This window comes from Varroa jacobsoni, unplaced genomic scaffold (genome assembly GCF_002532875.2).
Source record: "Varroa jacobsoni isolate VJ856 unplaced genomic scaffold, vjacob_1.0 contig01388, whole genome shotgun sequence".
NCBI classification, from domain to species: Eukaryota; Metazoa; Arthropoda; class Arachnida; order Mesostigmata; family Varroidae; genus Varroa; species Varroa jacobsoni.
The window spans coordinates 35324-55559 of NW_019214631.1; the positions used below are offsets into that span (position 1 = coordinate 35324).

General features: G+C 42.4%; 1 protein-coding gene across 1 annotated transcript in view; it reads right to left on the reverse strand.

Moving 5' to 3' along the window:
• Positions 1-301: 301 nt before the first annotated feature.
• Positions 302-20236, reverse strand: part of LOC111271994 (peroxidase) — a 43559-nt gene continuing 23624 nt past the window's right edge. Inside the window, exons 2-6 of the mRNA XM_022853108.2 lie at positions 14206-14513; positions 4316-4728; positions 3071-4130; positions 2536-2814; positions 302-2128 (exon numbers count right to left, since the gene is read on the reverse strand). Coding sequence (XP_022708843.1) covers positions 2071-2128; positions 2536-2814; positions 3071-4130; positions 4316-4728; positions 14206-14510 — 2115 coding nt within the window. The 5' untranslated portion in view covers positions 14511-14513 and the 3' untranslated portion in view covers positions 302-2070. The remainder of the gene's footprint in view (positions 2129-2535; positions 2815-3070; positions 4131-4315; positions 4729-14205; positions 14514-20236) is intronic.

The following is a 20236-nucleotide window of genomic DNA, read 5'->3' on the forward strand; positions in this document are numbered from 1 at the left end:
TTGGATCTTAAGGACGAAACATTTCTCATGTCTAGTATGACCGGACACTCCCAGGTATTTACCGAACCTGGATAAATCTCCAGAGTTTTACGTCTGGTACTGCCGCCCAGCATTGCTTCGAATTTACCTATTAAACATACCTTTTTTTGGACAGTTTAGGAAGTCCATGTGGATATTTTTAGTTCCCTATCTAAATTACAAAATTATCGAACCGAATGGAATGAGCTGCACAAAATAAGTTGGTCGGAGTCAGCCGTACCCAAAAACCTAGGCACCAAAAAGCAATACGAAAAGACGAAGCTCGACTTTATCTAGTAATTTTATTATAGAATATTTTTCGTCCTTTTTTTCATAAATAATGTTTCATTACAACCACCATCAGTCTTCAACATCGTTATTATTATTATTATTATTATTAATGTTATTATTATTATTATTATTATTATACTGAATATTAACGTCAGCTCGACTCGTTCTCATCTCATAGGTTTTTTGTCAGTCAACCACATTCGATACTTCATTGTCCTTATCTTTGTGCTGGCACAATTCGGATTCAACCCCCACACCATATTATCAACTTAGCGTTCAAAGAAGGGGGGTATCCGTCTTGATCTCATTTCTTCTTTACTATGCAATTGTATTTTGTTGTGCCTCGCTGTTTGTAACGGCACCGTTATTCAGGTTCATCGCAATATAATATTTTGACGGTAACAGGTCAACATCTACTTAGCCCTCATGTTTATCGTCATACTAATAAAATATATATACACACGAAGACAAACGGTACCGACTGATCACTTCAATTTTTTGCTCCTCGGCCAATTGCTTTTGTATGTTGTCCGCCGATTGAATCGTGTTTTGAACGCTCTTTTTTATGCCGTTATCGATAGATGTTTTAATATATAACACAAATCCGGGTTCTATAGAGCCAGTATCGTATGGAACAAGAAAGAAGGCAAACTTCAAATCGAAGTAACGAGCTACAAAAAGATGGCTGCTGGTCACAGGGCAGCACAAAAGGAATGGTTGAGGATGTTAAGATTTATCCAAAGCACCTGATGATTTGGACTTTGTCGATCAGGTCGATGCGGTGTTGGGTGCCGTTCATTTCAAGTGATTGCTTATTTTATCCCTAAACAATTCGCTTTCAATCAATACATTTGTCAATACTTTTACTAATGCTGGCCTTCTCATTAGCCTAAATCTGCACTTAGCAACGGCCGCCATGTTTCCTAACAAGCTTTCAGCAGTGTCTTAGCCAAATAGATGCTTGGTGCTTTTTTATATGTACTTCGATGAGCGAAAATAGCTTTCGGCCCGATCATGAAATTGACCTACATATCGATGCGATTAAATAGCAGATGCCTAATTATATAGAGATTCGTCGGCACCAATGTCAATCATTATTTTGTCGTTCCTCAGCGTCTTTGTTACCGTCGTTACCGCTAATGCTGACGTCATTTAGATCCCCCTGCTTTACCTACCTAGGCGCAGCTTTGGCCCCACTCATGAATATTTTAACATCATTAGTTGCTGTTACTGTAACATACTACCGTTAGACCAAAAATAGGTTGAATAAGACACTGACAATTCGTAAGCAGTTTCTCCAGCATCAGCTAACCGGATCGATAACAATCGAGGTAACAACAGGTGTACGACCCCTAGACGGCCATCACAGGCTGACCTAGAACAACAGGCAAATCGTTGCTAAGCAAAGCGCCCATGACGTCAAAAAGTAATAACAAAAAATAATTGGCGACATCTCGAAATTGATTCGTAGCTCGAACCGTTACGCCGAGGCAACGCATCAGTCACAATGAAATCTATCACTGTTTGTATGAGCGTCAGGCTGGTGTTTAATTGGCTAGTCCTATCGGCCCGTCGTATTATATGGCCTTGCGGAAGGTGTTCACATGGTTGGTTGCGCGCTTAACGTACGCTCGATTATTTTATTTTTTGGTTGGTCGGGTTTATATGAATGTGTTCAGTTTTCCTTCTACATCTATTCATTAACCTCTGGGTTTCGGAACGGGAACGAAACACTATGAAGCGTGGCGCAGAGTCTATAGTTTAGTCCCACGGTGTCAGGTCGATGCTAGGGTAGCTACTGCATGGATTGATCGGGTTGCTGAAAGAATGGACAGATCGTAGAAGGTTAGTGAAATATAGGACGTAGCTTAATCCTCAGGCTGGTTTGACGTTCGGGTACGGATCAGGTTTTACATGTCAGCTTTGTTTATAAGGCGGTTCTTTGTAGAACGTGTCAGCTACCACGAGAGTATCAAAATTCTACTAAGGAAGCCTAACTAATTTGCAACCAGGATTACGACAGTATGAGTTTACTAATCTATCATGTAGACCCTACATTTCAATAATGCATCTCACAATTGATGTATATTGACAACATCGTTTTAATATGTTCTCTATCCATAGTGTTACATAAACATTCTACACATAAAAGCGAGTTACAGAAGTAACGTGGTATTATAGAGAAGTTAACAGTATCGTCTTACGCTAATTGAGACTGATACTTACTGTTCCGAAATCTGCGTGAACACGTCCTCGTGTATGTTTTTGATGCCCTCAGAGGTATCACAGATGATTTTGGCATAGAGTGTCGATTCGAGAATCGCGCGCTGCTGCTCAGGCGTTAATGAAGTGTGCTCGCCTTCGTGTGTAAAGAAAAAACGATCTCCATATCGAGCATTGTGGAACTGTGTACCGATGATGCATCCAAACGTGGGACCGACAATGGCACCGGGGAGAGGCGTTTCGCAGATTCCTCCAATGAAAAGATCAACATCTTGAGGGGCGCTGCAATGCGATAGAGAACAGTCGACCAGTAAATTTATTACAGCCTACTTTAGGTCGGCTGTACCTGTAATAATATCCTACTAGGAACGCCAGGGAAATAGAAGGTGAATTACTACGATAGTTACATTCTGGCATAACCGAAGCAATGGAATGGCTTTGGATGCAACAACAACAACAACAACGATGATGCAAAATTGAAGAGATCCCTGGAACACGTTTTTTTTTTTACAGTAGTAACTATATTTTAATCACTTACGCGTAAAGATCTCGAAGAGCCACAGCGCACTTCGGCTTGAAAATTGGCGCTAGGTCCTCCCACGAATGCACATTGAGTCCTGAACAAAGCTTCACATAGTTGGTATAGCCAGGAATACCGTGATCACGACCTCGTTGGACGTTGATGGCTGGCAGGTCCATGCCAAAAGACACGTTAAGCGGACGATAAAGGTCGTTGGTGACTCCAGTCACAAACGAAGGCCCAAACTTTTTCATTGGTTGCACCGAAAAGCCAAGCATGATCTTATCGTTTTCAAGTGGGTTGTAGAAATTGAGGACCCGGTTAAACGAGTCACGCATAGGAATCTCGCGCTCGAGGCGGCCTTTCAAATCGACGGCCCAGAACGAATTACGAATGGTTGCATGACCGTAACGGTAAGCTGCGACTCCCCACTCATTTATAATTCCAGGGTTGATGTCTGGGTTATACTTGGTCGGCCCCGTGTAGTCAAGAGCATACTTACGCATGTACTCCTTACCAATGACCTTAGGCAGGAACTCGTTGTACGTCACCATCTGCATCTGGGCGATAACGATTCGACGAGCAGTGAAATACAAGATCTCCTCATCCCAATGGGGATGTCTGGCCCGAAGGCGACGAACAATATAATTGTGTTGACGATGCCACGTTGTCGTCTGCGAGGTTATCCCAATCTGCTGGTTGACCCGAATATCGCCACCTCGGAAGCACAAACGGTTTGTCTGCAGATCCGAGCAACCATCGTTAATAGGTGTCTCAGTAGGCGGCAGAAGGCCTATTCCCTGCGAAGTTAACTCACCACTACCGTCAAGGTTGCGCAATTGACGGTTCTGCGTATCGTTGAGACCATACACATTCGATAGGTCAATGTATGACGTTTCAGCGTTAATTTGTTGACGGTAGCCTAGAGTACAGGTGGGACAAGGTCCAGAACGAACGACGTTCATACATTTGCTCGACACTTTACTAAAGAAACGATCCCCGGGACGAATATAGATGGGAAAACATTGCGAAATCTGGTTGGTATCGAAAGGGCAGCACTGGGGCATAGATCCGTTAGCTGAAAGAGAAATGCAATGGATTCTAAATTTTCTTCAAGGATTGATTGCCTCGAAAGAGAGAAAGTGGCCAACAACGCAAGCTTGAAGTATTCTGTTGTGAAAAATCCATGTAGATTGTAGAAACGAGATAAAATATACATGTAAATACGCTATTTCGATATAGTATACTTCATCGATTACTTACATCCGATACGGGCCGTAGGGGTGAGAATCATATCATGATCAAGGAACTGTCCAAAGCCTTGAATCTGATGAGTATATTGAGGGTCGAGATCCTCCTCGCCTAAGATTTCAAGCAGTTTTTCAGAAATAAAACGGGGATTTGGAAGTTCATCACCGTTACTCATGAAACGGCGAGGCAGGCTGACACCGTCTTCATACGCGGGTTCAAGTAACCGGAGTTGACAGGCGTTAGCCATACCCCACTGGGGATTAAGGAGGTTGTTGCAGGTGCCATCGTGGGTCTGGAACGCCTGTTTTTGACAGATCGCAATGTCCTGTTCGGCATTACACTTGTCCTGAGCCTGCTTAGCCAATAACGAATGGTCAAGTGACAGCGAACTCAGGCCGCCAACATCCTCACGGGCGAAATGACCACTTCAATAGTAACGAAGTCAAGATATATTTGGAGAAATGTTATTTAATTAAATTTCAAATAACCCAATTCAAGGATCGATAATTAATAGCCCTAACGATATTTTACTGATTACGTTGAATTGACTCTATTCCTATAGTGATATAATTTACTAGCAGCATAAGTAAATAATAGATAAGAATTACATTCAGTTGTTCAAACTAGATAGTTCACTATGTAACTTTCGTGATATATTGGTCTGCAACACCGATAACACTAATGACGATATAATCTCTATAGCCGGCTTGGTAACCTAATGTAAGCGCTGGGTGATATAAAATGTGAAGGACAAACATCTTCAGAAGTTCTCATTGCCAACAAAGGAGTGTTAACATGCATTTACGTTCTGCTGTGAAATATTTTAAATACACTTTTACTAATACAAAACAGGATTTGCTTAAAACCGACGTGATCTTGGCCAAGGCCATGCGCTTCATGTGGAGGAAGAGCTTCCGACAAGCAAAGGTGGCTTTCTAAGCCGCAACTCTTCATCAAGTCTTTATCCCCTATTAGAGAACAAAAGCCCGAAAATAGATCCACGCATTGCAATGATAGTCAGATGAATGGTCAACTAATACAGCCCCATCAGTTACACAGTCGGATACAGAACTTCACTAAAGGAAGATATTCAGGGAAAGAAATATTCAGAGACACATATACACTTACGATCAGTAACTTTTGGACTTTTTTTTTTATAGTTTAGATCGAGTTTAGTAAATTTATTCAACAAAAGCACAATTTGATAAGCGGCAGTCATCATAACAGGTTATGCACCTGGGCATATCTATCGGGATATATACATACAGTTACGTTTACTTTGAACTATCTTTATAAACATTCTGATTTTATAAAACTCTAGTGGCATCCGAAGTATAACTAGTCGACCAGGAAATTTGTTGAATAAACGACATAAAAGATCATGCAATCAATGTAATATGCGATTATCTACTTCTTGTTTCGTGCTTTCAGTAGAATGGTGTAGATGTATTTAGTTGAAAAACAAAGCGTTCTATTAAACATATGTGACATGAAGATTAGTACATCTTCAGCGGAAGAAAAAATAACAAAGACAGGCGTAACTATATTAATGACATGGCAATATCACAAGCTGCACACAAGCACGAATACTTCATTGATTTCTTTATTGGTGAGGGCAACAACATTGATGTAACGCGACGAAGCTCTGCCCTTGTGAGCCCCACGAATCGGTGGCGTACATTAGGGTAATGCCGTCAGAAAAAACCTCGACCACTAATAACGTAGGATGTGACCATATTGTCGAGCAATCGCAAAACAAAATAAAAACAAACAACAGCAGCTAAATTACTTCGTAAGTAACAAAAGATTGACCTTATAATACACCACATACACATAGTAACATTGGCTACGGGAGACGCTGTGAGAGCATCGGTGCACATAAATCATGGGATGTTAGTCGGCTAAGAACTATAATTATGTTTAACAAGAAGGAAACTGCATGCCTGTCTTATTAAGTGCCCGTGCCGTGATCTATTCTGATGGCTTTCGATAATGTCACGTACGGTCGCCATTTATGGCCGCGAGCCACGGACATTACCCAGATAATGCTCACCTAGAGGTTAAGTTGACGGCAAGGTATTCCAAAATCACTAATTCCAATGCGGCCTGGGAGAATTCTAATGGCTTCTCGGCGTGGGACTGGGCACACTAACCTTGCGTAACCTAGTCGAACATCCTTTAATGCCCCCGTTTATCTTCGTCAATGGTTATAACAGCTTCAGTAGAAACAACTGATGTTATCGTACCCTCTTCATCAATAGCGGGAGAGGGAAGTGTCGCTTGTTGGGACGATAACAAGTAAATAATACCATGACGCATCTGCAACATTAGATGGAGAGCACGATATTGTGCTTATCTCTAGAGAAAGCGTCGCTGAGACGATAGCCATATTCAATGTATGTGAGTCAACGACAGCATGGAAAGGTGGTGAGAAAAGCAAATTCTCCCGCAGTACCCACAGGCCCAGCAGCTACGACGGCGCGAAACACTGCCTAAACAGTGGGAATAAGCGACTATGTATTGTTGCAACAGGTTTAACCACTGGGTCATCATTTGCTGTCGACGCGCTGGTACTTTCGCCATCTTCCTCCCCACCAACGTCATGATCCGTTTTAGACGAAACAGCTTGCTGTCTTTGTTATAATCTATTCTAGTCTAGACAATACGCGCAAACCGTAGATTGTGTCAGATAAGTTGGATTTGCTACGAGCTAGTTCCTCATAGATTACCTTTGCTATTGACAATAACTGAGTGTAAACAACGTATAATTCAGAACAAACAACTTACTAACGGGTTGTATCGAAGACAAGCGAATTAGTTGGTGGGCAGACTAAGTGCCAAGCGGTCGCCAGCCGATACTGTAAAAGTTTATTTTCGAATTCGGTGATCTTCTAACTGGGGTTCTGTGACTGTGGGGTTGTCTTCTTTTTGGATAGACGTTGAACGTATTTCTTAAGCGTGAGAATCTGCCACCCTCAGCTATTTACGACTATGTTTTGGGTAATTAGGGATGCCGATTTCGCGCTCCATCGGAACGACCTTGCAATAGCTATAGTTTTTTCGAGGTTGTTTTGTGCGAACTTTTTTACACATCATAATGAAACTGTAGTGTATCAGTGTTGTTAATATTCTTATTAATAACCTACTTTGGACTCGTTATCATTAAAGGCACGAAACTAACGAGCTGTTGTTTATCGGCTTGCAGAACGTATACGTAATTGCGTGACTGCCAAAAATGGCCCACTGTTTTTTGACCCGTATCGTTTTCCGTAGTTCCGTTGTTTTGCCAATGTCACTTTCATAAAAACTAATCAATGCCATAGACTTCTTATCACCGGCCTTTACGTTTAGAATTTTGGACGCAATACGCAAACAGAACGAATAGCCATTTTCGATTATTACAATATAGATTTGAGTCTTGTATCGTCGGCTTTCAGTACAATCAAGGTAACGAACAGAAGTTCATTCGCCATAATCCGAGTGAAGTTACGATATGCCAGCAACTTTGGGCCTCCTACCTTTTTTTACCCTTCATATTGTGTAACATCATTAGACTATAAAAGCTACCTTTTTATGGGGAAAACAGCGAAGTATCACAAGATATTCTTTAACTCTATCTAGATGACGTTACCTAATCGCGACCTCGACACAAAGCTCAACATGATCATCTTCCAGAGAGAGGTCAATATCACTATATTGAATTCTATTTAAAGCGTACACATATGAGAACAACTTTGAAGAGATTCGGATCTTACGTATTTACGCAGACTATATGCGCAGATTATATATGATCACTTGATAACGTTTCGCTAATAATCGAGAGGGAGAGAAATCAGACAAGCGTTCTGAAGATGGATTCGTTGCTTGCTGGATAAGAAAATTGTAGGTTTGTTATTTGGTACGAACGCGTACATGCCCTCCATCTCTGCGTAGTCTGAGCAAATTTTCTGTCGATTATCGTCCCCCCTCTCTCTAAAAGCCATTTTTGGCAACGACTCGGTACCAGCTTTAACCTGGACGCTGAAGGATCAGCCGTCCATTTTCCACTCACGTCAAGAATTACGACAGAGACATTTATTCAGCTTACATAGTCATTTTCGACCTGTAAATGATGATTTCTGTCTCGCCTTATATCAAGTTTTTTTTTTATCAATTTCCTAGGAGATTACGAAGCAGACGATCGATTTCGCTATACGCGTAACTACTTTCGCCAGCGATAAAATACCGTAATGGGTAACACACACACACGCGACGTTGTTGTATGTGAAACGACAATTTTTGACGAGGATCTTTGATTTTTTCTTCGCTAATTAGCTAATACGACAGGAGCAGCTTACATTATTATTGAAGCAGAGAAAAAAACTTCTTGTTTTTTTCGTTATAAAATCTACACTGTGATCAAATTGCAGAGTAACACCTGGTCCGCTTTTGAACGCCACTCAACTGGCTAATAACAGGACATCGTATGGTGTGTTTATTATCATGGTATAGCCTATTGAGAGACCTTAACGAGTCGCGATAGGACAGTAGGTTTGGGGGCCGTAGATATTTTCATCATTTGCTAGAAAATGTAATGGCACACCTAGTAAACCTATTTATTACTGCTAACATCTGCCACCGGGGCATTCGTGATGAAATGTTAATGGTGAGTGTGATTGCACCTGTCATTACTATTAGCCATGTTATTACTACTATTGATACGCTGAGATGGCGGCGGCGGCGGCGGCGTCATCGGATCATAACGATGGAAGCAAGCGAGATAGCGTAGTGGCGTCGTTCTTTTTGCAGCGTCAACTAAATTGACTAAGCATCTATCAAGTCCTCTTCTCTACATTCAACGGCAATGCTCTGCCGCTGAAGTGACGGTGGCGCTCATTTCGTCCTGATTAACATTAGCATCTTAACAACACTTTATTGCTAAACTACAGTAGCAATATCGACTTCAGCTGCACCACAGCACCGGCTCAACTCCGTCCCGAATTTCTGGCTGCGTTTCTTACGTGCCCCATGGCCCGGCAGCAGCGTCTGCAGCAGCCTAGTTCAGTCGCCTCCGCATTGTAGCTTCGTCTCCTTGCTGACAGTCGCAGCCGTTACGGCAAACGCGACTATCACAGTAGTTCTAGTAGCACTAGTCAAGCGTCTGCTACCAGCAGGCGAGAACCATTAGACCAAACAGCGACTCTGATCCGCTTTTGTTCATACGTCCATTCTTTCAAGCAGCCAGCGAACAAAGTCAAGCGCTCAACGGCGCACCTCAAACTTCTCATTCCGTTAGGGCTATTGTTTCGGAACAATGCCGGTGTCACCACTACCATCATCACCATAGCAATCGCCATCGTCAACAGCAGCAGCAACAGCAACAGCAACAACAACAGTAACAACAACAACAACAGCAGCAGCAACAGCAGCAACAACAACAACAACAACAACAAGTAATTCAGCACGTTGAGGTGTACTGTACGGATCGGCGCTGGTGGAACATAAACGTACATTGAGACATAGTAAATGGATTCAATTCAATCTGGTCGAATCGTTTACTGAATGGTAAGACTTCGTTGCTTGCGAACCTTGTATGATTTCTTTTTCTGCTGCTGTAGGCTTATGAGTAGGTGAATTACTGCTACCTCGCTCTCCATCAACTCTCCCGTTAAGTACGTCAGTAATGGCTGCGCCGGCTGTCACTAGTTAATATTGTGATCAGTACTTCAATGACTTCGTTCGATAGAACTACGGCCAATATAGACGGCTCATTTGCGCAGAAATCTATCCTATGCCGGGTGCCCGCGAGACACAGTGTCATGCCAATAGCCATAGCTATCCTAACAACAGGCGGGAAAAAGATAGCACAGAGCGCACGACGTACATTTGTATGTGGCTTGGAATACTGACTGTTATTGTATAGATGTTTATATGTATCTACGAGTCTGTCGTATTGGGTATAGGACGGGAACATTATTAGGATGCTGTCAAGTTCCGAGGGCGGGCGAGCACTTCTACTACACACAACATATCAACGAGCTTTTAGATGGCATAGGGAAAACGTGTTACAAAATAACGAAAATTCTTGGACGGATTTGAGACAACTGAAGCTCTAATTTATTATATATATATATATATATATATATATATATATATATATATAAATGCTTCCAATTTTACGTATATGGATATATAGGGTCTATTCGCTCTGTACATTATAGTAAGAAGCTAGTCAAATATTGCTGGCGATCTTCTAACTACATGGAACATGATACCGTTTCAGAAAAATACTTTCTAACTGTGTGGCCGCCATCGGGCCTAATTGGGCTTGTTAAGGCCCATAGGGTAGCTGAACAAAATTTCCCCTGTTTGTCATGCAAGTCCATATTTTACGAAATCAAAATACAAATAAAAAGAAATCATTATTAGACATAACTCCTGCTAAGCGAATAATGAGCGAGGCGGAATCTCCCGCGCTCAACTTTTCACCCTGTTGGCCAGTGTCCATAAACCGTACTTGACAATCACTTAACACCGTTTTCGATCAGATTTGATTGGCTCAAATCATATTTTCTAGACCGGAATAACGAGCTAGCGCAAAATTGAGTGCTATTTTTCATCAGAAAAAAAACCGTAGATCCCGATTCCGATCCGCGTCTATCGAATCGTACGATATACGTGAGCCGCTATCGAGCATTGCGCAATCGACAAAGGAGGGGCAACATCTTTTCACGAACAAACGCTAACTCAACCCCCGAGGTTCCACCGGTATATCGACAAATTTCGAAATTCTTCTTGTGTATTCACTATTTACTTAAAGCCTTTCCGGCTACGGCAGTCGGGGACACTCTGAGGACTGAACAGCCAATTGCGCCAACAGTGGCCAGTAGTTTTATAGTTTACGGCCAACAAAGTCTACTGTAGTGCACGGGACCGAACAGAAACTGCTCAGCTCTATAAACGGGGTTGCGAGGTAACGGGGGTAAGGATAGAACGATAACATTTAGTAGTATATCATTGTGCAAGATAGCTTCTTCCGCCCCTAGTCTTGCCTCGTCATTATCCCCTCAGTCTAAATAGATGGAATCGCGTTGCCAACAGCGCGGATCGACCGTAGGTAGATCTGGCGGTCAAAAAGGTTACGATGAAAAGTATGGCAGTTGCTCACACGCTGCTGGTCAGGTCGAGTTAGTAGAAGTCCTGGCGTGTGTCATAGTATGATGATGGCATAGTGGCAACGTGTTTTCTTCCTAAATTTGAGGACAGGCGGTTCGTTTATGTCTAAAACTGGGTACAAGCACACTTCGTCTTGCCCTGGGAGCTAACCAGGTACATTTTACTACTGGCAAGCCAGAGAGGCTTACCAGTAGTAAAATTGAATTAAAAAGTTGGAACGTTCGTTCTAGCACAGCTCCTTAATGTTCATAACCAATTCCGGCCAAGTCAACATTCAAATCAAAGGGTGCTGTGTTCTGACAGCAATAACGCTTACGGTGCGAGATGTTAGTGGTGAAAATCATACTAGAGCAGTGTCGGAAAATGCCTTATCGAACCTATATCAAAGCACTTATTGTTGCGAGGACCTCGGGTAAGGTTGGATTAAACGTCGTCGTCGTCGACCAACATGAACATACATCGTTAAAATCTCAGATATTAGATTAGTTTTTACGTCGTAAGCGTTTGATGATACGGAAGAAAGAAAATGAGGAAAAAATTCAATAAAAGACGAATTATTTCCACAAAATGTAGCAATAGATATTAATGTTTCGAAAGAAAGTCCGCGACATTTTCTCGATCTCGCCACGTCTTAGACAAAACGCCGTCGAATTGGCAGTTCACCAGATCCCGGTTTTCATTTCCACTGTGGCATATATTTGCATGATTCTGTAGGAGAACATGCTACCCTTAGACACACAGAAAATTATTCACGGAGACATTCGCAAAAAGCTGCCTTCTTCTAACTAGTTTGGAACCAAGGGCGGCTGCGCTTCGTGCAACGTCTCCGCCAATGTTCACGCCCCTTCTTTCTTTATTTATTCTTCCGTTTGTTTTGACGCCTATGTCTTAAATCATTGTCACTGGTGGTCATTAACGCAATACATACAATTGCACGTGTAACACCTACATGTCACGATCCTGCGACGGGCCAGGTTTTTTTACTCAAATACCGGTGCCATGGTCGTAGAGACATACAGATGTTTGACAACTACAATTTCGGGGTACGTTTGTGTAGTTGCCTTCGGAAAAGGTACCTATTATATTTTGTTTCGTTTAAGAGCGAGCGCTTCTGAGTCCATCCGTGACTATCCAGCTCTCTGCTTGCCCCCGTCGTATGATACAACGTCAAGCGTATAAAACGCTAACAGCTCGTGGTATCTAGATGTATACAATGCACCTACGTGTTGTAGTGCGGCGTGGGGAGCAATTAGCGACAGATTGTTTACTGTCTTGAGTATCTACTACAGCATAGACAAGATCACAGGTGACATCTGGGAAGGCCTGAGCTTCGTGGGGCTGGAATCACCTACAGCGTTCTATTACGAATAAGAAATTGGGTCTGAACGCGCCACGAGATATATTGTATCGATATATTGTATATGTTACGATTTCAATCTAATTTCTATCTTATCGTAGTTGCTGTGAAATTTTTTTTGTGTCCCTCGATTATGTTCGGAGCGAGACCTATTATTCGATATAGCGTTTGTTTATTGGTTCGGCTATTGTTTTGCAACTCGATTAGATGAGAGAATTGAGCCGCTGTTGGGTATATGGTCGTTAGTTAAATGATTCCTTATGCCAGCATACCTAATAGATCGCGCTCGCCAATATAGCAACATCGGCCTGAAGCAATAGCTCCCGGGCAACACTGAGCTATTGAAAACCAAATTATAGGACTAACGGAGTCTAAAAAAAAGTCAGCGGAAGATCATACATTTTTATCTCGTCTGCTTAGAGAACGATACTCACAGGCGTCGTCGTTTCTTTGCTTAATTTTCTCCATTGGATCGTTTGCACGTTTCCAAAAGTTCCGCTAAATCGTAAACGGAGCGGTTAAGACAAATAGGGGCTGTACGTGGCATCGTACGCTATAATTATATTGCCCTAACTGTTTTGGCTGGATAGACAGAATTCTTTTATCATTGATACTGACCAGCTTGACTTACCGGCTGCTGTACTAAGACTGTTGTACTTGAGATAATCACCGCATTGGATGATTGCCAGCGGTAACATATTGACGTATAAAGCTTGTCGTTACTGCACCGCGTAAACGTTTGCGGAAGTTTAACCCGTCTGTCTAGACGTTTGGCTTTCACTATGATCAGGAGTAATGGCTGATCCCTTGATCGGGTCAACCGCATTATCGTTGCGAACGGGTTGTGGCAAAGAAAGCCAACATCAACATCGCCATATAAACGTTATTTACTAGTTAATTGCGCATTTGCATAAATCTAATATAACATTAATATTAACAGCGGTATAAAATAATTATATAATTTCGTATACACCAGCCGTTGCTGAGTGCTAGGCAGCTTCTACGCTTTCTGGATGGGCCAATTGCCAATTATCCCAGCCCAAACACGCGCGAACAGACGTGTACCTAAGCTGATAAGTCGACAGCGTTTTTCAAGAAGAACTGAACTCAATGACTCCAAATTAAGTATATTTCACGACTACATATAAACAATAACGAAATGTAGTTAAAAAAAAAAAAAACAACAACAATCTCGGCTATAGCAAACTAATAATTCCGAAATACTTCGAACGTTACGCGCCAGTTTGAAGAATGCTGATAATGACGACGCGCTGTTTGGTTCGCGGCAAGGCCGTACAGACTTGATAACGTACATTTACAGGCAGGCAGACAGGCAGGCCAGGAGTAGCTTTTGCACCTCTAACAACAAACGATTCTGAATCATACTTACCTTTTTAACAAAGCAAGCGTAGCGGCGTTGAAGAGGAAACCCTGATCGATGGTGGCCTTAGCCCGTTTAGCGGCATACGTCGTCCGTTGATGTTTACGTGATGCTGAGGCTTCCATATCACTGACGATTTTGCCGAGATCGACAGCTCTCTGTTGTAGCCGTGTGTTCTCGGCAAGATCTGCGGCGGCCTGAGCGAACGCCTGATCGAGCTCCTCGGGGGCGATGTGCTGACAATGAGCCAATGGCAGTACTGCCATCATCAGGACTAGCATCGCGAGTAAGGACACTGTCATGTTCCACTTCATTTTCTAAAAGATTCAGTAAAATGGGACGCATAGGGCGGAAATGTTCGACATGAGTAGCTGTTCAATCAAGTCTGCCACATGATGTAAGCAATGCTACACAAAGCTTGTGAAAAAGAAATAAACAATGGAGATTTTCTTTCGTTACCAGCCGGTTGGCCAAAAAGGTTTCACTGAAGTGCCACCGAAAGAAACTGGATCGCGGCTGTTATATAACGGTAGCGGGTACCTTGTACAAAGGTGAGTTTTACCAATAGGCCTTTAGACAAACAATAATGTTACGATCGCCGGTATTACGGACTTCTTTTGAAAATGAGACACTAACTCAGTCAGACATATGTATAGTGTACTCGTCTATGAAAAGTTGCCGCGATATCTAGTCTAATTTGAAAACAAAAAATCATTTCGAAATAGATAGCACGATCATATGGCTAAAACCTAGGTTAAGGGACGTGTTGTGACGGCAACGGATGCATCAAACGTTCATTATGGGCAGTAGGACTACCTTTTTTCTCCATATACGCCTAAAATACGTAGTAATTTTTTGAATACATGATCACCCTATAGCATTACGTCCACCGTCATTAAAAAAGAGCACCGAAGACGGCCTTGCGCACCAAAATATTATAACACCATGACTTCTCACAATTCCGATGTCTAACTAATTTGACAACCTAGGGTCAACTAAGCTGGGCTGATTATATGCTCGTCAGCAATACAACTATTAATTCATCTCTGGTGTCGAGCATTAATTACGACCTTGAAACAACTTCCTTGTCTCGAATTTTACGTTGATGTCTCCGTTGGGCATTCCATCAGAAGGCTTGGCCCCAGCATGAAACGAAGTGTGTCTATGCTTGGATTCGAACCTAAACCTAGAACATGCCTCTAACGTTAGCAGGCAAACACATAACCCACTAAGCTATTATGGAAGCCTCGAAGCAATCTGCGACGACAACAAATGCTTTCTTTCTATTCATTTAACAAAAAGCGTCTTATTGTTCAGCTCCTTCAGAAGGGCGGCACGTTTATCTCATTCGTGAAAAGGTCACTTTACAAAAAAAAAAAAAAGGACACAAAGTTTCTTTTCAATTGATCTATCTTCCTACATTGTTGCTTTAGCAGCTGCCGCCCTAACGTTATCTCGGGTTCAGCTCAACGGCGCGGAAGTACTATTATCGCCGCGGCTATTTAAACGTATTTTTTTTAGTTAGAAAAGAACACGGTGTACGAAGATTCCAGGTAGACTGACAAACAACAGGGATCACCAATGGCAAAGCAAGGACAAAAATAATGTTGACTCTGTGCTTGCGAGTTAAGACCGGACGTCAGTGACGTATCTTACACAGTCACTGCAGTATATTGTGAGAAGCCAATAGCTGCGAGCTCCCTCCGCTTCCCACTGGCAGTTGTTGTTGATGTCATGCCACCAGCATTTGTTTGACTCACTGCGTTGGTAAACAAGCCATAGCAGAAACAGCAGCAGCGAATAAACACTAACTTGCAATGTCAATTTTCTGCAAATGAAACAGTTTCGGCTTGTGCGGATCTGATTTGTTCGGTGCTGTTAGAGCGGCAATGCTCAGCTCCTCGATGGTTAAAGCTCCCTTGGAGACGGAACGTGAAGACGTTTAACATGATGATTTCATCTATCCTCTGCTTAGTTAGCAGTGATTGTTGTTATCTAAGATATATTTAAGACATTGAGCCAGTCAACGCTGTATGCGTATGGGTCATCTTTGGGCTATCTCAAGATCCTGGACATAAGAATACCCGAGCTGCTACGGTGCGTTTTGTTGTTATTGCAACCAAATGCAAAAAGTCTATAGATGACATCCAGCTCAACATCCGTATTGTACAGAGGCCGACCATAGCCACTACTTAGTCTCGATTACGCTGTAAAAGTAAAGGAAGTTGTTAGTCGCCGTCTTGTCACACGCGCGCGCCAGACTATTGTGGGGGCAAAGCAGCGCGAGGTGGCAATGACGACGCTTTTTTTTTTAGTAAAGCTAACGCTACTACTACTACTACTACTACTACTACTGAAATGGTCGTAAATATGCGGACGTCAGATAAACTTATTGTTGATGATTATAACAATGTTAGTATTAGGTGAAGAAGTTTGATTTATGTGACGCTCCGTTCGAGTCGGGTAGGGGACCTAGGAATGGTACGCAAATACACGCGCACGCGAAGATCCAATATGGCGACGAACGAGGTGAAACGAGTTGGGTTAAATGGCTTACGTGGGTTTCATTTTCTATTTGTGTGTTCTATTGTCTACGAAGATATCAAGGTTTTTTGTTCGCACTATGTATATTTTACCACTGACACTTATGGTATGATATAAATAACTGTAATTGGTGATTATATTACACAGCAGATGAACAATTTACCTAGAAATAAAATATTTTTCATTCTTTTTTCAGAGCAAGCAGTTGCGACTCACTTTGGATTAAATTCATTTACGCACTGATTGAGTCGATAGCTTTGTTCGCGTTGAATTAAAAATCTATTCTCACACGGGGCATAAAGCACGGGGCGCTAGAAGAGACAGCAACAATGAATGAGCATCAAGATGCCAGCGACGGTGGACTCCGTTATAGGTGAGCGTAATTCAGTGGACGGTTAGGGCGGCCCGGGGAAAGAGCCAAGGGGTTCAAAGCATATGGTTTTTGTGTGTGTGTTTTGTATGCGTATGAAAATAACGAAGAGCTTGGTCCTACAAACAAACTGCATCGTTTAGCGGTGCCAGGTTTACACTTTTGTAATCGAGCCTAAACAACAAATGAACCAAGCGTGCTTAATTTTCCGCATTTTCTACTTGCTGTACAGTAGTTCCTATTAAGAGAGCGTTCAGTTGGTGCTATGGATATATTTCAGATAGATAGATAGATAGATAGATAGGTAAACAACTAGCGATCGAACATCTCCCTTCCGTGCACTAGTGCCCATACGTTTATAACATTTCTGTTAGGGTCTTACCCTTGCGACAGTCTAAGAGTTTGTAATAATAGTCTTTGTTTGTATCGTGTTTATTAACATGTTCTAGAAACGTTTTTTAGAATAATGGAGCGAAAAATTAAGCATACTGTGACATCGATTAGCCAATGTGTCACTGTGGTACTTTTAGAATAAACTCAATTACTAGATTATGTCAGTATAAACACGAAGTTTATCGTATATGTGTCTGCCATGGAAACGTATGGCACGTTCACCGTAGTTGAAGACCAGGCGCACACGTACCACGCACCTCTAGTCAGACTACCAGGCAGACGAATTCAATAATAGCAATTATTGATAAGTCACATTGACGGACCTGTCATCACAAAATGTACGACACGGCACAATGAAAAAGGTTTCTTTTAGTTATCTAACAGCGGACACAAGGGGCGGAAGCAGTCGTCTGTGACAATATAATGAGAGTGCTCGTGCTGTCATAGTCCGCATAACGAGCATCTCATGATGAATGCATGAAGTATTGATCTTACTTGTTTTGATAACTGGTGGTCGATTGGCAGTCAACGCTGATTGTCAGGCGACAACGTCATACATAAATATTTGACAAAGGATATTGTATGTTGGTTATGGGTCTGAGATCGAAGTCAAGCCGTCACAGTTATCGTAATCGATAAACGCTTGAAATCGCTATGGCCTTGATAATAGTAAACCGAAGGCCACGTTAATTCTCTAGTTTTGGCCTTAACGGTAGAGAAAATAATTTCACCAATAGGAAAAGGAAAAACTTACAGAGCTGTGTTTTGTTGCACGCTATTGCGGAGTACTCTCGCCGTTGTTCTTGCAGTCGCAGGAGGCAAATGCCTCGTATTCATAGAAATAGGAACAGGTGGCCACAACGACGTATGTAGTATATATTATCACGTTTGGAAAAAGAACACGTTTGTCGGAATAGGTGCTTCCAATTTCACGTCCACTACTACAGATAAGCATTTCGTTAGGGAAGTAGTTCTAACAGAAAACAACGGCATAACGAAAAGCCCAAAAGGTAGAAGGCATCCCGGAATGAGCCCAAATACGGCAAATCTCAAATTCAGTTTCTTTAAGCTAACGTTCCTTCACTTCAACTGGACAGACGTTACTTTTATAAACACTAGGGTACTCTAGGCGTGTGCATGCCCCGAATCATTATGTGAGGCTCGCGAGAGTGCTATGTACCTCAAATTTGAAACCTCATCTTAATATACGTCTTATTAGCTCATTTTTGTTTTGCCTTGCATAGCATCTGTTGTTATAGCATGTTTATATGATGTGCTATCGCTGCATAATCTAAATTACCAAACGGTAGTTCATTCTTGTTTTTGAAGGGGTGCAGCCCCTTTCGCCATGATCATGCCTATCAATGGCTCGTGGTTAAAATGATCCTGAAGCTCATACGAATGAGCAGGCTTTCCTGTTAAACATAACGAACGTAACAGATACCCTCTGCATAATTTGTCTACGCTTATTACCTACTACAGCAGACCACTGGCATTTATAATTTGGTTGCCTATTTTCTTCGATTATTCGCTTGGAATCTAAAAGTAAAATCTTTATCGTGTGTATTACTCACTGTAAAACGAACGCCATAAAAGTCCACTAGTGAAAACTTTTCGCATTAAGCGCGCTCGTTTCTCCGTTATAAGCGCTTTGTTTCCAACTCCAAGCTCGAAGTAAACGTGAAGTTCAACCGGTCTGTCTGTACACTTCCCACGGGGGGTCGGACGCCCGATGAGGTTAGTGAGCAACCATGCTGCAGTTGCTTAGTACAGCAGAATGTAGGCAAAGTATAAATATCAAACTGCAAAGCAAGGGCGGAATCTAGGGATGCTAAAGAAGTACCGCTTCACTTGTTTACTGGATAGCTAAAAGCTCATGTTGGTTCAGCTCTAGCGATGGCAGTTTAGCTAATGACGTTGCCACAACGGTCAGAATTGACCACGGGATCAGTTTCGATCGCAGAAACGATTTACTGGCCGATGCTGACTGGTAATAGCAAAACGCCAGGAAAGCCGGTCAAACGTTAGACGCTAAGGGGCCGACAAACGTGGGCCCAACGGGATGTAGTCTTCGACGCTCCAATAACTGTCGCATAAAGTCGTCGTTGTTGTTGCTCTGTGGAACCACCGCTCAGTACCGGCACCGGTAAAGTCACTATTTGCTCACTTTTCACTATAACGAACACTTGTCGCTTGTCTGGTATTTCCGACCGTGATAAATTCCTACTGTCGTTCAGTGGCGCTATTTTCTATACTAGTACCAAACTTCTGACATATATTTAAGGCTCGTTAGCTGACCATTTGTAATATATGTGCGCGTTAAACAGATGACAAATGGAAGATTTTGATGATCTGTGCCAGGTTTACATGATACGGGCGGGGCGGACCCCTCAGAACTATTGCTGCTGTTGTTGCCGTTCCCGCCGCCGCCGCCGTCGTCGCCGTCGCCGTCGCCGTCGTCGTCGTCGTCGTCGTCGAATCGTATATCTTTGATGTTTTAGGAATGAACTTGTAAGCGCACGAAACTGCTACAGAACGCAAGAGAGCTGCTTGGAGACGCTGCACATAATACGAAGGAAAAGATCGGCCCGATCGATCGCATCACGCTTGCTGCCGTGGATCAAACAATCAATCCGATAGCCACATTACCATCACCATGAGAGCAGGCAACAGCATATTGACACGTTCGGTTTTTCTATATGATTATCATCAGGCTATATCTGTGCAGTTTTT